Here is a 17,649-nt window from a genome sequence, read left to right on the forward strand (position 1 = left end):
AAAGCAGAGTTGCATGCTGTTCATAATGTTACAGTTTTATTTAACAAAACAGACATAAGAGCCAAATTTGCATGCAAAGATAATACAATTTAGATATGTGTGAAGAGATTCTGTCTCCTCTTTAATGTATCTGTATAGAACTAGCTGTAATTGCAACATGATAGTATGAACAATAGGGATAGGGTAACTCCAGCATTGTTCCCAAAATCAATGGGATAACCAGTAACAGCCCCAGAGAGGCATGCCGGGTCCTCAGGAGCGTGTGGCTCAGACTGGAGTTCATCTGATTATGCCTGATAAGAGGCCTTTAAAATGAGACATTTGCTGCAGAAACATTCCCCACATTAATAGGTTCATGCAGCACAGTGGAGATGAGAACAGACAGTAGGATTACTTCTCTGGCTCATTAAGAAGATGTGTTTTAGAGAGGAGAATTTTTATAGGTGATGCAGAACTTCACATAACTAGTGCAGTGTGAATCATATTGAAGTAGAGCAGCACAAAGTCACTAAGATGTGTAACAGCACATCCTCACAACTGTGCGAATTTGGGGAACTGAAAAACCATGGTGCTCAATACTTCAAATTGCTGTTAACTCTACTTGGCCAGAGGTGATTACAGAGTAGCAATGTCTTTTAATCCTCTGGTGTCATCAGCACATAAGCCAATTTTTTGTTTTGAAATGCAGTTTGAACAGTAGTTTCTTCATAAAATCCAAGACACTTCCATCCTAATAAGATTTATTTTGTTTCATTTGGTATACATCAGAAGAAACCACTTCTTTGGTGCTGGGAAGGAATATTGGGAATATTTACATTTGAATAATATTTAACTAGCAATGCTTAATACATTAACAATAAATCTTGGTTAGATTCTAAATTAAGTGGATTTGCATCTGAGTAGGTGAGATGAACAGAAGAGATTTTGTTGAAACATAAACAAGACAGAAATTTGTTCCAAAATAATTTAGCCCAAAGCACATAAACAGTAATGTTCAATAGTTTCCACCTCCAGAAACAGCTTTATGTGCCTTACTGCCTGCGTCATGCATATTGTTTCTTAGAAAGAAGCTGAAAAAGCAGCTGCTTTTTTTGTGCCTTTTTTTTTTTTTTTTTTAAGCCTCAATAATGTGTGGTGTGTTGCTGAGCAAATTTAGCTGGGTACTACTCCAGTGCTTTTTTGACCTTTCTAATAGATATGATGAGTGACTAACCCCTCATGTTTTCAGAGTAATCACACAGAACAGTAACTTACAGGTGGTCAGGAAGGTATTTTATTTTATTTTTCTCCCTTTGTGTAACCCTTAGCACACATCATTGAACATGTGTCTAGGTATATTGGACAAAAGAGACAAAAGATTTAAGCAGAGTTTATGTTCTTAAGAAATATCAGATTACAGCCATTCACAGGGGAATTTTGGATAGCTAAGTCATGTTGGGGATTTGTACTTTCGGCTTCCTGCTGACTTGCTGTGAGGTGTCTTTAAGTTGAGCACGGATGCAGAATCTAAGTGTTCAGATACAAGGTGCTTCCCTGTTTTGTTGACTCCAGAATGATTTGCTTTGGACAAAGGGAAGATGGCTTCTCTGCCTGTAAACTGAATGGCTAGCCCGGGCTGTCTCTGGTCTGAAGTTCACATCTGTCTGAAAGCTCTTTTTCTTTGTCTTCTTGGGAATGGGGGAAGAATTGCCATGCATTGCTTCACACCCGACACATCTGCTTGGGAAGTTCCTCACTGGTTTTCTGTTCTCTCCTTGTGGGGTGGTTTGCAGTGTGCCCTGGAGATGCGAGACTTCCCCTGGGCAGCAGGAGGCACGCATCTAGAGAATGCTGGAGCTGCAGGAGGGAAGTGCCCAGTGCAAAAGCAGCGAGGAGCAAAGAGAAAAAAGGCAAGCAGGCAGCCAGCACTGAGAGAAGCGGGTGGCAGAAAGTGCTTCGACGCTGCCTCTGGCGGCACGCTCCCCAGAGGAACTTGACAAGAGCCCATCTGCGTGTGTGTGAGACTGTGAGCTCAGGATTTCTGTCAATGCATTCCAGTAACCCCAAAGTGAGGAACTCCCCGTCAGGCAACACACAGAGGTAAGGAGAATAGCCTGCAGTCAGCTGCTGTGGCTTGGTGCACATTGCCATCCCTTCTCTGCTGCTGGATTAGCCCAAGTGGTGTTTCCTGGTCCCTCTGTGTTCCCATCAGCCTGCTGAGTACCTGAGCAGTGGCTGCACAGTACTGGTGGTCTTCATGCTTGCAAGGCTCAGGATGAGCTGAAAGCTGTAAACCCATGAGGCGTGGATTCTCCATTCCTTGTGCTCTCCTCCCTTTCACCAGGTGCCTGGATAGGCTGTAGGAGAGTAAACATGCTGTTTCTATTTTGGGTTTTTTTTCCTTTCCTCATCTTCTAATTATCTATTTCCTAAGAGATAGTTGGGCATCAGAAGGTCTCTCGGTCTGTACTTTCACACAAAATGCTTTCTCCATATTATTGGCTTGAACAACCTGAAGAACTGATCAGCCGAGCACTGAGATCCTCTGTGTCAGTCACCAGTGCAGCTGGGCAGCTTTTCTTCTCCACTAATTTGGAAAGGGAAAAATATGAAAGCAAAGCAGTGTCCAGGGATTTTGGATGGTTCTGATTGACAGAATTCTTGAGTTTTGAGTATTTACTCCTAGAGGTTATCTGGAGCTTAACAGTATTTCAGAGGGAGTGCTTCTGAGTCAGATGTCTGTCCAGAGGACAGCTTGTGTGAGACCCACAGTGATGATGCTAGCAAGCACTGTCTGTTGGAAATGATAGTGACGATGCTAAAACAAAATGCAGAAGATCCAATGGCAATGGAGTAAGTGGAGGGTGAGGAGGGAAGGGGTGCCTAATACCTACAGAACTCAGAGGAGCAAAATATTTTTAGGATGCAATTTGCTGGATGGAAGAGGAATGAAAGACTGAGTCTCCTTTGGCAAATTGAGGAGGATTCATTCTGCCCCATTTTGTAGGAGTGTGCTTGGAGATGGTATCCTTCTCTTTCCTTATTCAGGGGCAGGTTGTAGCTGGTTTAATTGTTTTCACGGTCAGAGGTTTGTGTTTCTCTGGCAGCTCGCCCCAATGGATGACGAATGCTGCAGTAATGCTGGGTTTTCCTTGTGCTCCCTGTAGAACTGGATAGGGAGGTGCAAGGGAGGGGTTGGGGGGGGTCTGCTAATCAGAGCTACAGTGTAGTTGGGGTCCAGGAGAATGGTGAGGGGAACTTTATAGTGCCTTGTTTGTTTACTCTGAGCTGGTCTTGGTGTGAGGTGCTTCTCTGTGCACATAGAAACCGTTGTCTTTATTGACAGAAGCGCCAGAGGTGGGTCCTCATGTGACAGCAGTTTCTGGGATCTGGCAGGTCTGTGGTTTGCCCTGGTGCCTTCTTGAGCAATGAGATTCCATCTTGGATAATAACCCTTTCAGGGCATGTTCAAAAAAGCACCTGCATGACTCTAAGCTTGCAGGCATTTTTTATTTGTCAGCAATTGTCTTAGCTTGTAAAGGTGACAGTGGTTGTTTCTGCTTCACTCTAATCTGTTCCTACAGGGCTGAATGAATTAATGGTGTGATTTGTCACTTTTTCCTTTTCTTTCTTTTTTTTTCTCTCTCCCCAGTAGCCCCAAATCAAAGCAGGAGGTGATGGTCCGTCCCCCTACAGTGATGTCCCCGTCTGGCAACCCTCAGCTGGATTCCAAATTTTCCAACCAAGGCAAACAAGGGGGCTCCACCAGCCAATCCCAGCCCTCTCCCTGTGACCCCAAAAGTGGAGGTCACACCCCCAAAGTGCTCCCGGGCCCGGGTGGGAGTATGGGGCTGAAGAATGGGGCTGGAAATGGTGCCAAGGGGAAGGGGAAGAGAGAGAGGAGCATTTCTGCAGACTCCTTTGAACAAAGGGAAGCTGGGACTCCTAATGATGACCCGGAAATCAAAGGTACGTTTGCTAGGGTTCATGTGCAAATGCAGATAATCAGTCGGAATCCTCTGTGAGATGGAGAATTGCTCTGCAAGAATTAATGAAACATCTGTTTGTCTGGGGTTCTCAAAGTTCCAGCCAATGAAGTCTAAAGGTCTGGAAAGCAGGCAAAGAGGAGAGATTGTCATAGCTGGCATTGGTAAATGTCTTGTTCACGCTCGGTTAGAGCCCAGACCTGACTCTGGTGGGAAAGTTCCTTTGTAACTCGCAAACTCCCCCAGAGGATTTAAAAGTACAAATGCAACCTGTTGGTCTCCTTCTGGCCTTTGGCCTTTCAGGAACTGTTCTGTTGTAACTGGGGTTTTAACAATATGCAGGTCTGTTTTGTCAACACAGATACATAACCCGTAGCACCCAGACTGGTAACACAAGCCAGGGAGTTGGGATTTCTGCGTTCTGTTCATGGCTCCAGCACTACCTCTGTGACGCAATGCAAAATCAGACCACATGTTCAGTTGTCCATCTTTGTTGTCCATTTGCTAGGTCACCTAGCTAAGGTGGCTGAGCAAAAGAAAAAGTAGAGTTTTGCAGGAGTGTTTTCATGAGGCAGACATATTTATCTTTGTTCCTACATAAAAGTTCTAAAGTAGTTTTCCTGCTTTTTTATGGGGCCATTAGGGAATTCAAAGAGATCAATTGTGGGAACTGCCACTTTCCATGGAAAGGGACAACAGAGGAGCTTTCTTCCAGTGTTGCTTGAAGGACACCAAGGCTTTAGAGGAAAGATGTGATGTAATAGAAGAGTTGCCTTTAGTGGTGCTTGAGGAAGAAGCAGGAAATTTCAGAGGAAAAAAAGCTCTGATCACTTTCCAGAATTGATTTGCAAAGAGATCCCATGATAGTGATTCCCTTCTTTTCCCCTTTGTCTCTTTCCAGACTGCAATTCTGCTGATCATGTGAAGTCCCAGGAGTCTCAGCACACACCACACTCCATGACTCCTTCAAATGCTTCAGCCCCAAGGTCTTCCACACCTTCCCATGGTCTGACTGCCACTTTGGAGCCAGCAAGTGGGCAGAAGACTCCATCCAAAGTGGTTTACGTCTTTTCTACTGAGATGGCCAACAAGTAAGTAGGTAGCTGCTTGAATGTCTTCTGGGAGCTGGAATTACATTTGTGCTCATCTTTTAAGAGATTATCAAGGGCACTTTAAGGGCACTTTCTGCATCAAGTAGCAAAAAGTCATTACTTGTTTTGGGGATGCTGAAGAGATTGGAGTGGACCATATCCTTACCTTCTTTGCTCTGAAAAGTTGTTTCATTCTCTGAGGTATGGGTATATATATATATTTTTTTTTTTTTGTAAATGCTGGCGGATTTTGTTTTGCAATCCATGCAATGAATAGCAGCCGGGATGGCTTAAACTGAGACATGAACCCTGAATGCAAATGAGTTTGTAGATGTAAGCATTTTCTTTTGCTGCTCATCTAGAGTGAAATATTTGTGGCTAAATCTTTCTCTCTTTTGCCAACTGAAAGATAGAATGGAGGCCGGTTAAGAAAAATTGATTCTTGGTTTCAACTGGATATGTTCATCTGCTTGTCTGTCTTTGCAGGGCTGCAGAAGCTGTGCTGAAGGGACAGGTGGAAACCATCGTGTCCTTTCATATCCAGAACATCTCAAACAGCAAGGCGGAACGAAACACTGTACCCTTGGTAGGGAATACCTGCATGGGGGTGAGAAGGGGAAATCGTAAATGTGTCTGCATCTGGTTCAGAGAGATGGATAATTATTTACACTCTGAAATAAGTTTTAGGAAGACAGACAGCTGTTGTTCAGACTGACTGCAAATAAATGTCTTGGGTCATCCAAAAAAGAGTTAGAGTCTTGCCATATTTGGGTAGTGTATTTCCGTCCTGTAGGTCATGCAGAGCTAGCACAGATGAAAGGGGTCCCTGCAGTAATGCCTTGAGTAAAGTAGGTTTCTGCATTGCCAAGAGGCTGCTGTGTAATTGCTGCATGAAGGCTACCATTCCCTGCACATTTTGGGCTGGTGGGATTGAGATTGGGTATTTTGTTTGCACTGCTGCTTATGTGACATGGCTGTAAGAAGAGCAAGTGACTGAGTGTGGCTTTCTCTTGCAGAATCCTCAGATCACTGCACTTCGGACTGATCCCAAGCCCCTGCCACAGCCCCAGCCCCCTGCTGCCCAGGAGCAGAACCCTCCCCAGAACGCCAAAATGCAGCCGACTCCACCCGTGTCAGCGCCAGTATCCAAACCCACTGGCCCCCCTTGTCCCATAGATCAGGACAGTCCCAGTGTGGAAAGCAAAGTGATGTCTGTGGGCAGCCCTGCCAACTCTACTCCATTGCAGACAGAAGGATTTGGGCAGAGTTCAACCCCCAATAATCGAGCAGTTAGCCCAGTTTCCCAAGGTAGCAATAGCTCTGCTGCAGACCCCAAAGGTCCGCCCCAGCAGGGGTCTGGTGGGGACCCAGCCAGTTTGGGTGAGAATCCCGATGGACTGTCACAGGAGCAGCTGGAGCACCGAGAGCGCTCATTGCAGACCCTGAGGGACATCCAGCGCATGCTCTTCCCTGATGAGAAGGAGTTTGCGGGAGGGCAAAGTGGGGGGCCACCCCCAAATTCTGGGGTGCTGGATGGTCCCCAAAAGAAACCCGAAGGGCCAATACAGGCCATGATGGCTCAATCCCAAAGTTTAGGCAAAGGGTCGGGTTCTCGGACAGATGGAGGGGCTCCGTTTGGCCCTCAAGGACACAGGGACATGCCTTTTTCCCCAGATGAAATGGGGCCTCCACCAATGAACTCCCAGTCAGGAGCCATAGGCCCAGACCACCTGGACCATATGACTCCTGAGCAGGTGGCCTGGCTCAAGCTGCAGCAGGAGTTTTATGAGGAGAAGAGAAGGAAGCAAGAGCAGGTGGTTGTGCAGCAGTGTTCCCTGCAGGACATGATGGTCCACCAGCATGGGCCTCGTGGGGTGGTCCGAGGTCCTCCCCCTCCCTACCAGATGACCCCTGGTGAGGGCTGGGGACCTGGGGGTCCAGAGCCCTTCCCTGAAGGCATGAACATGTCACACTCTCTGCCCCCCAGGGGCATGGCCCCTCATCCCAATGTGCCCGGGAGCCAGATGCGTCTGCCTGGTTTTGCAGGAATGATGAACCCTGACATGGAAGGCCCCAATGTCCCGAATCCCGCCTCACGGCCTGGGCTTTCAGGAGTTAGTTGGCCAGATGATGTGCCAAAAATCCCAGATGGGCGAAACTTCCCTCCTGGTCAGGGTGTCTTCAGTGGCCCTGGCCGAGGGGAGCGGTTCCCCAATCCGCAGGGCCTGCCTGAAGAGCTCTATCAGCAGCAGTTGGCTGAGAAACAGATGGGCCTCCCTCCTGGTCTGAACATGGAAGGCATCAGGCCTGGCATGGAGATCAACAGAATGATGCCCTCCCAGAGACACATGGAGCCTGGGAACAACCCCATCTTCCCTCGCATGCCGGTAGAAGGACCGATGAGCCCATCTAGGGGGGACTTCCCAAAAGGAATACCCCCACAAATGGCTTCTAGCAGGGAGCTGGAGTTTGGGATGGGCCCTGGCAGCATGAAGGGGGACATGGGCATGAATGTCAGCATGGGCTCCAACCCACCCCTGGTCCCTCAGAAGCTGAGGGAGGCAGGAGTTGGGCCGGAAGAGATGATGAAGCTGCGCCCCGGTGTGTCGGAGATGCTCTCCTCTCAGCAGAAAATGGTGCCGCTGCCATTTGGGGAGCACCCGCAGCAGGAGTATGGCATGGGTCCCAGGCCTTTCCTTCCCATGTCTCAGGGCCCAGGAGTCGGTCTCCGGAATCTCAGAGAACAGATCGGGCCTGACCAAAGGACTAACAACCGGCTCAGCCACATGCCGCCACTACCTCTCAATCCCACCAGTAACCCGAATAGCCTCAACACTGCTCCCCCTGCACAGCGCAGCCTCGGCCGCAAGCCCTTGGATATCTCTGCGGCTGGCCAGGTGCATTCGCCAGGAATCAACCCCCTGAAGTCCCCCACGATGCGCCAGGTCCAGTCTCCCATGATGGGGTCTCCCTCGGGGAACCTCAAGTCCCCTCAGACGCCCTCCCAGCTGGCAGGAATGCTCGCGGGCCCCACTGCCGCAGCTGCTGCTGCCTCCATTAAATCCCCTCCTGTCTTGGGGTCTGCTGCTGCTTCTCCTGTCCACCTCAAGTCTCCGTCTCTCCCCGCACCTTCTCCTGGATGGACTTCATCTCCAAAGCCTCCTTTGCAGAGCCCTGGGATTCCCCCGAACCACAAGGCGTCTCTAACCATGTCTTCTCCAGCCATGCTGGGGAACGTGGAGTCGGGTGAGTGCTGCCTCTGCTAGCCAGATTTGGTGCTTTGGTTCATGTTGGGTCATCCAAGATGGGCAGCAAAGGGAGGGAGGAGGGTTCCTGCAGCAGGACAAGAGCTGGACGGCCCTTTCCCTATTTGAGGGGGGCTGTACCGAGGCTTTGGTGGGTAGCCATGCAAGTGGAGGGTGAGAGCTTCTCCTCCTGTTGTATTTGTGAGTTTGCACCGTGCCTCCCATGTGCCTCCCATGTTTTGAGCTGACGGCTGATCACCCCATCCTTTCACTTTCACTTTCACAGAATGTGAAAGTGAAAGGATGGGGTTAAGAGGTGTGGAAAGATGTGGAGGATTGATGGGAGAAATCTCTCCTTGGAAGGGTCTTGTGCTGTTCTTCCATAGCTCATAGTCATTGTAGCTCAATAGAGAAGATCCCATTAACGTTATTAAAGCTCTTTGGTATAAAAGGTTCCTACAAAGACATGCTGAGCAGTTAACCAGCTGTGTATCTAGAATGGTTAGTCCTTTGTCAGGAATGGTTGGTCCTTTGTCAGTTTACATTGCAGACAGGAAGTTGTGATTCAGTTGTTCAGACTCCAAGCATTTTGGAGTGATCTAACCACCGCTGTACATAACATTTGGCTGCGTGCTGAGCTGTGATGTGCCTGGGACCTTGGGGTCCTGCTGCTGGCACACTTCTGCTCTCACCTTCTCAAAGCTCACCCGCCCTTCAGTCCGGGCTTCCACAGCGGCCTGGACTGGGCAGCCTTCCCGCCCGGGAAATTCTCCTGGCTGGGAAAGTGGAGCCCTTTGCCCATGTTGCCCTCTAGTGCTGCCGCGGGTAACAGCGGGGAGCGGGACCGGGATGTGCCTGTGGGGTCGGCGGCTCGGGAGGGCACCGAAGTGCTTCAGTCTGTGCCTTGCTTAGTGCTTAATGAATGCTTTGGCATGCAGCTCTTCCAAACCATGGATCTTTCGGCATTGCAGTTTTTTTATATTCCCTGTTCTCATTTCCTCTTTTGGTTGGGAGGGGCTGAGGAAGGTGCCGTGAATTATCAGTGAGAGTACAGCTTCATTTTAGTGTCTGGACATTGGTCTGGGTGGCATAAAATTCGTCAGTGAAGAACAAAGGAGATTGGAAGTGCAGTTAAGTTACTTCTAATTTTGTGAGAGCAAAGGATGGCATTAAGCTAATAGGTGCAGAGAATGCTTCTTTCACTGGAATAAGCAGCTAATATCTCTGTATGAAGCAAGAAATGCAACGTAAACAGGGAGTTTTACTTGTAGCTCCTGATGCAGCTTGTCAGAAATGTGCTCAAATGTCTCAGCATAATATCTTCTACAGCTTGCCTTGTGCTGCCTGTCTTTTTTGATTTTAGATTTTGATTTTTATGGCTAGCTCTGGTACCTAAGTCTGTCTTCAGTGTATGGAAATTGAATAGTAAGATTTTCAGACTAAACTGGTAATTCTTCATGTGGTTTTGTGGAGGCTCAAGATAGTTCTAGTTAGAAGTGCTATGCAGTAGGATAACAAATATTAATCAACTTGACCAATAGGCTTATTTTTCTGGTTACCTTTCATACTCATTGACTGCATTAGTCATGTAAAGTCTTGCAATAGGAAAGATTTCTATTTTTTGAGATTTCTAGGGGAAAAAAGTTTGATTTGAGGAAAACAGTAAGAAGGAGAAAAATTTCAATTCATTCTCCCTTTTCTTTTTTTTCCTAAGGTGGTCCACCTCCTTCCACAGTCAGCCAGTCTGCTCCTGCAACTCTCCCTGGAAATCTTCCCTCTAGCAGTCCTTACACAATGCCTCCAGAGCCAACACTGTCCCAGAATCCCCTCTCCATTATGATGTCCAGGATGTCCAAATTTGCCATGCCCAGCTCTACACCGCTCTATCATGATGCCATCAAAACTGTGGCCAGCTCGGATGACGACTCCCCTCCAGCACGCTCCCCAAACTTGCCACCTATGAACAGCGTACCAGGTAAGAAAACCAAAGCAACATAAGCACAAGGCATCAGGGTGATTTTATGGAAACCTCATCAAATGAAGACAGTCAGATGGGAAAAAACTTGAGGAATATGTAGCCATGGTTGTTTCTGAGGAAGCAGTTGCTGCTCTCTGAAATGTAGTGATGGAAATTCTCCTTGTAATTTTTTTCTGTTCAGAAAGTGTGCATTCTTGGGAAGGTGTCTTAACATGGAGGGCACTTGTATATGGGAGAGATTGTCCCTCAGGCAGACTGGAATTATTTGTGTGAATGAAGGCTGCTCATGGGATTAAGGGTCAGATCTACAGTGTGTTATCCAGAGGAAAGTTTACCTCTCCTGTCTTAAGGCAGTGCCATAGAAGCTTCACTGGTTTGAAGGGGGTTTGTTTGGGTTTTTTTTTGACACTGAATCATCAAAACCATAAAAGTAGGCTGTAGCACCTCCACCCTATTGAATTAATACTGAAAAGGGGGATGAGTGGATGTTTCAAGAGTGGCAATTGGTAATGAATTCTTGATGAGTTTACCTGTAGTTTTGCAATATATTTCACATAGTAATGGCTGAATATATCTGGGGAAAGCTGACTAATTGAATAAGTTCATGATGGTAACTCATTAACCTCATTGATCAGTGCCTCTTAGTCTTATGAGGGTTACCTGATTTATCACTGCTGAGTTTTGGAAGGAGTTCCGGTCACTTCCCCGTGGACAAATGTCCATATGCTGATAATCTGTCACAGACATGTTTGCTACTGCCTGTGTCATCCAGACTGTCAGGGAGGTAGTAAAAGTATGGTTTGGATTGAAATCCTAGTTATGGAGTGGGCTTTTGTCACTGATAGGGCAGTGACAAGCTTAGGGAGGTGGCTGTTCGAATGGCAGAAAATTTCTGAATAAAATAACACTTTTCAAAGCCACTGCTGATGGTTTTCTTACTAGCAGTGTTTATTTTTGTGTGTGCGCAGACTTGGTAACATTGCACAAAGCTCTCTGACGGTTTTATTGATTATTACTGGTTGTTGTCTAAATGTGATTCCTTGTTTCTTCCCTAGGAATGGGCATTAATTCTCAGAATCCTCGAATTTCAGGTCCAAACCCAGTGGGTCCAATGCCAACCCTTAGCCCAATGGGAATGACCCAGCCTCTTTCCCATAACAACCAGATGCCCTCTCCAAATGCTATGGGACCCAATATACCTCCTCACGGGGTCCCCGTGGGACCCGGCCTGATGTCACACAACCCAATGATGGGGCATGGTTCCCAGGAGTCTCCAATGGTACCTCAAGGACGCCTGGGCTTCCCGCAGGGGTTCCCTCCCGTACAGTCCCCTCCACAGCAGGTGCCATTTCCTCACAACGGGCCCAGCGGTGGACAAGGCAACTTCCCAGCGGGAATGGGCTTCCACGGAGAAGGACCTCTGGGGCGTCCTACCAACCTGCCCCAAAGTTCGACAGATCCAGCACTTTGCAAGACTGGAGGCCCTGGCGGTCCAGACTCCTTCACTGTTCTCGGAAACAACATGCCTTCGGTTTTCACTGATCCAGAGCTGCAGGAGGTGATCCGTCCCGGAGCCACGGGAATACCTGAGTTTGACCTGTCCAGGATTATCCCATCGGAGAAGCCCAGCCAGACACTACAGTATTTCCCTCGTGGGGAGGTGCCAGGCCGCAAGCAGCCTCAGGGTCCCGGGCCTGGCTTCTCCCACATGCAGGGGATGATAGGAGAGCAGACCCCGAGGATGGGACTAACATTGCCCGGCATGGGGGGCCCCGGGCCGGTGGGGACTCCGGATATCCCTCTCGGCACGGCTCCGTCCATGCCCGGTCACAACCCGATGAGGCCGCCGGCCTTCCTGCAGCAGGGCATGATGGGGCCGCACCACCGCATGATGTCACCAGCACAGCCCGCCATGCCCGGCCAGCCCGCGCTCATGAGCAACCCCGTGGCCGCCGTGGGCATGATCCCGGGCAAGGACCGAGCCCCCGCCGGGCTCTACAGCCACCCGGGCCCCGTGGGGTCACCTGGGATGATGATGTCAATGCAGGGCATGATGGGACCCCAACAAAACATCATGATTCCCCCCCAGATGAGGCCCCGAGGTATGGCTGCTGATGTTGGCATGGGAGGATTTAGCCAAGGTCCTGGAAACCCAGGGAACATGATGTTTTAAGCTGCTACCATAAGACTGGATGTTCTGATCCTTGTCAAGATGAGATTCCAAGTCCTGAGGGCTTTTTTGGGAGCTTCAGGAGTACAGTTTGGCCATGCAATAGGTGAAAAGAGACCAGAGGATGCTTTGGGAAATCTCGAATGTATGGAATTACCTGAAAAAAAAAAATTCATTTTAACAGGTTGTTTTTTTTTTTAAGATTTATTTTTTAAAAATTATTTTTGTGGACTTGGGTATCCCGTGACGGCACCTGCTTTGAGAATCTGTAGCTGTATTTTGAGAATTGCCATTTGTCACAAATTGCACCATTCTCTGTATGTTTACGTCCTTCGGACTGGCTTCTCCCAGGACTCTCGGTTATTTTTGGGGTTTTTTGTGTACTGTACTATATTGTAAAAGGGATTTTAGCAGAGACTTTAGTCTTTGGGGTGAGAGGAGAATGGGATTCTAGGCTGTTTACTTTAGGTGGAGAATCCATCTTCAGAACTTCGGACTATTTTCCTTCAACTCCAATGTATAGAAAAACCAAACTACGACCTCAGAGCAGAGTATTAATGAAAAGCACAAAAAGGAACTTAAGTTCAGTGAGGGGAATCTTTTAAAAGAAATAAATAATAAGTTAAGGACATATTTTTCAAATTATGGCGTGCTGTCCAGCACCTTCTGTCTCTCCCTCCCACTCCTTATTAAATAGGCTTCTCTCTCTCTCCGTCCCCTTCTGTCTCCTCCTATGGCAGCTGCAATACATTGTGTTATTTTGGGGAGTAAATCTAGGAGAGCCTCTCCTCACGTGGGGACTCTTCCCACTTCTAGGAAGGGGCTGGACTTGGACACTGTTACATCCTACAGTAGTCTCTCACTGTTTCCTATTCTCCTTTTCTTAGAAACCCCAAGTGATTTTATTAATGTGGGAGTGGAACAGACACTAAAAGTTATCCAGGATTTTTTTTTGTGGTTATTTTTTTTTCCTCCCCAGCGTAAAACGTTCTGTGTAACCTCCATTAAATTTGGTACAAAACCACTCGCCAGGGCTGTGGTGTCAGAAAAATAAAATATATTGTTTCTTACAAAAATGAACTGTCTCCTTTATCCAGTCCAGTTGTTTCTGTGTAGATCAAACAGCTGGCCAGATGACTGTTTGCTCTTCCTTGTGATCACAGCCAGCCTAGGGGCCAGGTGGGCTAAACTTTGACAGCTCCTAAAAGTCTGGTCAATAGGCAGCGGTGTGCTCCTTTTGAGGCAATTCTGTTAACTTAATCCTGAACTGAGCTTGTTATCCCTTGGAGTGAGGTCTTATTTCAGAACACCCCAGGAACTATACTTACAGACTTCCTCAATTTGTTGAGGGTCAAGGAACAGATGAAACTTGTTTCCGTCACTTCCTCCTGGAGAGTGTTTGCAGCACTGCAAGGTACATGGGTTTGAGCTCCCCCTAAGCAGCAGTGTCAGTCTGCCAAGGCACTGGGATTGTGCCTCTCTGGGGATTCTGGATTGGGTCAGGTCTCTGATTGCCAGCACTGAGAGCCTGAGATGGTGGGGAATGATGAACTTTAATAACAAAGGTGAGAGAGAAATTGTCAGTGAGCAGATTTTTATCAAGACAGCCCCGCTGAGTAAATTGTTGCTTTGCCACAGTTCTCATCGATTGCTTCCTAATCCCCTGTCTTTTCAAGCTTGCCTTTTGAGAGGATTTCAGCAAGGAGGTTTTATGGTTCTGCCTATGAGGAGTGAAAGGATGGATGACAAAACATGGATTGGGAGTTGAGTCCTGCTCCTGGAGAATACTATCATGAACAGATATGGATCTGTAGACCAGGGTGTGGGCTCTGTGGCTGGCTGTTTTCTGGTCCCCCAGCACTGTCTATGCAGTAGGTAATCTGTTCTTCCTTCCACTTACTGCTACTTAAAATGATTTCAATGAGTAGTTTCTTCAGAGGGCTGGCTATTAGTGTGAAAATTCATGTGGAGAATGAGTATTTTTACCATGCTTGTGTGTGAGAATTTTTTACAGTTAACTCATCCTTAACAGGTGGAAAAAGAATTCCTCTTGGTGGCTGATTTACTAAACTTTTGTTGCTGGTGTTACAAAATGAGTGAAGCCATGCACTGTTGGAGGCACACAAGCCTCAGAGCCTTCTGTTGTCTGCTTCCAAATTCACCTTTGTGCTGTCATGCAAATTTACGATGATTTTGGGTGAGAATTACTCTTTTGACAAAGTGTAGGATGTCTGTTGTGGTGCTTCCCTCTGACAAGACAGGCAGCGTGAAGCACAGGCTTGTCAAGATTTTGGAAAGAGATGACAATGACACAGTAAGTGTTATTTCTGTAGAGCGGAATTACCTCTTCTTTAAGTGGTTGCGCAGCTCCCTTTTGAGGACCTTGCATGGCAATTGTTACAATGCAACCTTTTTAAGTGTTGCCACTTCTGCCATCACTCCTGACTGTTTTTACCATGTTGAACAAAGCAAAGTTCTTGATCGACATAGAAATGAGCCGGAGGTTTTGGGATTTTTTTAAACTGTCGTAGGGCCTCCTATGCCTGTTAAGATTTTGAATAGCAAAGGATTTGGGTGGCTGTGACTTATTCCAGGAAAGTTAGCATAGGAAATTCACTGTTTCAAAGCCACTGAACAGTGAGAGGATACATTTTAAACATGCTGTATAATTAAAGTTCCTTCTGTCTCTAATTTATGATGCTGGCATTTAGTATGTTAATGAGATTTTTTCCTACAGAAAGCACAGATGATGTGGATTCTCCTGAGTCCACATAGGTGCACTTAACTTCAGTGTTTGCACCAGCAGATGAGCAAGAGTTGCTAAGGTCTTAGTTGGCTGCAGTTGTGAAAATGACTGTGTAGATGTGCGTAGATGAGCTTCTTTGTTTTGCTCTGATTCTACTTCTTCCCTTTTTGCTTTGCAAATGGAAAAGCTTTCTAGCTGTCAGCCTTGCGGATTCACCTGAGGATCTGTAAGTCAGGCTCTGTTCTCTCCTGCTTATCAATAGTAACTGTGACTCAGCTTTGGTAGTCATGGTACAGTTGAAGATGGAAAGTGGGTTGCCATTTTTAGTTTTCTTCCTCCCCCCCCCCCCCCCCTTTTTTTTTTAAGCTTTCAAATCATCCTCCTCCACCTTTGTTTGAAAGAATGAAATAGACTTTATTCATACATGCTTGGCTGCTCTTCCTCTCTAGTAACATGGGAGGAAACAGTCTGCTGTTCAAATTATCTCATCCCAGATGGCTGCGCAGCCGGAGTGTGGAGAGACTTAAAAGGTAAACCCAGCAGATGGTGAACTTCTGAAACGCGAAGTAATGTGCCTGCTAAATCAAAAGTTTAAAATATTTGAAATCTGTTTGTTTTAAATTAGTAGACTTGCACTCAGGTCATCTGTGAAGTACACTGGCAGTTTTAAGCACTGTCCAAATAAACTCGTGATTTGTACCTGTATCATGGGCTAGCTAATCTGCCAAAGAAGATGACAGCAAGGAGCCAGCCTAAGGAGTTTAGTCCTGACATCCTTGGGGTGTCTAATGGGTCACATTTCGGAAGACAGACCGGTGTGTGGAGATCTGATCTGCATCAGTCTTTGTTGGGATTTGAATGCTGGTAGTGCTTCTGGTACAATACATGTGTCCTGACTCAGAGTAGATGTGGGTGCCCAAATCTTTCTGAGGGTAAGTTGAAATGCCCCATTTTTTGTTCCCCCAGAGTATTGGGACTATTACAAATTTGGTATATGCAGGGCTTAATTTTGAGGTGCTTTGTGTACTCTCTGCTATGCTGGTTTTCACTCAGGTGGAAGGACGGGCTACATTTTATTAGTGGTGTGTGGTGGTGTTTGCAGGGGTCCCAGGATGAAGGAAGAGATTAGAATCTTGACTCCATGTTTCAGAATGCCTCAGCTTATCCATGCTGTGTTTGCAATACAGTAGCTCCCATTTACTTGTGTCTTTTGCTATTAAAACTCTTCCACTGTCCAACCAATCCTCTTCTGAAATGATCATTTACACTAGTTGTGGTCAGAAATAACTCCTTCATCCTGTGAGCCACAACTACCATGGAAGTGCTCAGTGGGATGGACCATTGCATGGCCCAACCACTTCGACACTGAGGGGAAGGGTAAGGCTAGAACAGGGCAGAGGGGGCACTGCAGAAACCCTGCAAGAGACGGTGAAGTAACCTGTTCCCAGTGGCGCCTTCCTCCAGGCCACTGCCAAGAAGCTGTCCTGCTTTTCTAAGGTCTTCTGCTGTTACTGAAATCTGTGTTACTCTACTACCTAGAGTGATAGGAGGATCTTAATTGTGCAAAAGCAGTGCCCTTTAACAATCTTACCTGCTCTGGAACAACTTGCACTGCTGAGTGCTCTGTCTTGTGGGTGTGTTACAATTTTTTACCTGGCTGCTGGTCAGTTTTGTTGGGGATGCTCCTAGTTATTTTTTTAAGAATAGGTATGTGAATTCCCCTTTTGTATCGCCAAAGTTCCCGATGCCTTTTTCCAAGCAGTCCATGCCTCACAAATGACTTGTAATCGTAGACCTAATATTTTCATCACTGTTCCCCAAATAGTTGAAACTGTGTATAAGAGAGAGCTTGATTAGAGCAGAACACACTGTTCTTAAGGAGGGGTAGGCATTGATTTTTATGTAGTGGCATTATGGTTTCAGGCTGTACAAAAACTTGATGGAAAATAACAATGCTTTGTTTGCTTTTTGACAGCTTCTAATAGCAGTTCAGTGAGACCTCCAGCAATGTATTTAGCATTCAAATTATTCTGTTCACTGTGCGTGGTGTCAACATGCAATTGTGTTGGGGGCAGGCTAATGAAAGAGTAGGGGTGAATCCAGCCCATTCTTAGGGAAAAGATGCTGTAGTGCCTCCATCACATATCTGTCAATGGCTTACATTAAGTGATTTTTTTTCTCTAAGTGAGAAGAGGTAACACAGAACCTAAATTGCAAGGCCATTTTAATAAATGGTCCCCCTATTTTAACCTCTGCCTATCCCAAAGGATGTAGGGACCACGTTTTACTTATGTATTGACAAGTGGAGATATTTTTCAATGAAATAGTCAGTGAGATCGAGTGCACCCTGAGCAAGTTTGCAGAGGACACGAAGTCAAGTGGTGCCATTCACACAAGAGAATGACCTGGACAAACTTGAGAAGTGAGACTGTGAGAGCCTAGTAAGGTTCAACA

General features: G+C 46.8%; 1 protein-coding gene across 8 annotated transcripts in view; it reads left to right on the forward strand.

Moving 5' to 3' along the window:
* BCL9 (BCL9 transcription coactivator) overlaps window positions 1-12,460 on the forward strand; it is a 57,148-nt gene extending 44,688 nt beyond the window's left edge. For 6 of the 8 annotated variants that reach the window (XM_050971827.1, XM_030234171.2, XM_050971823.1 and 3 more), the window contains exons 3-9: window positions 1,773-2,079; window positions 3,632-3,948; window positions 4,867-5,056; window positions 5,543-5,642; window positions 6,073-8,302; window positions 10,016-10,276; window positions 11,335-12,460. In XM_050971827.1, the coding sequence (XP_050827784.1) occupies window positions 2,027-2,079; window positions 3,632-3,948; window positions 4,867-5,056; window positions 5,543-5,642; window positions 6,073-8,302; window positions 10,016-10,276; window positions 11,335-12,452 (4,269 nt within the window). In that variant the 5' untranslated portion in view covers window positions 1,773-2,026 and the 3' untranslated portion in view covers window positions 12,453-12,460. The remainder of the gene's footprint in view (window positions 1-1,772; window positions 2,080-3,631; window positions 3,949-4,866; window positions 5,057-5,542; window positions 5,643-6,072; window positions 8,303-10,015; window positions 10,277-11,334) is intronic. The other 2 variants (XM_050971835.1, XM_050971833.1) reach the window with 2 other exon arrangements.
* The last annotated feature ends 5,189 nt before the right edge of the window (window positions 12,461-17,649 follow it).

The sequence above is a fragment of the Serinus canaria genome, chromosome 1, assembly GCF_022539315.1.
Source record: "Serinus canaria isolate serCan28SL12 chromosome 1, serCan2020, whole genome shotgun sequence".
Taxonomy (NCBI): Eukaryota; Metazoa; Chordata; class Aves; order Passeriformes; family Fringillidae; genus Serinus; species Serinus canaria.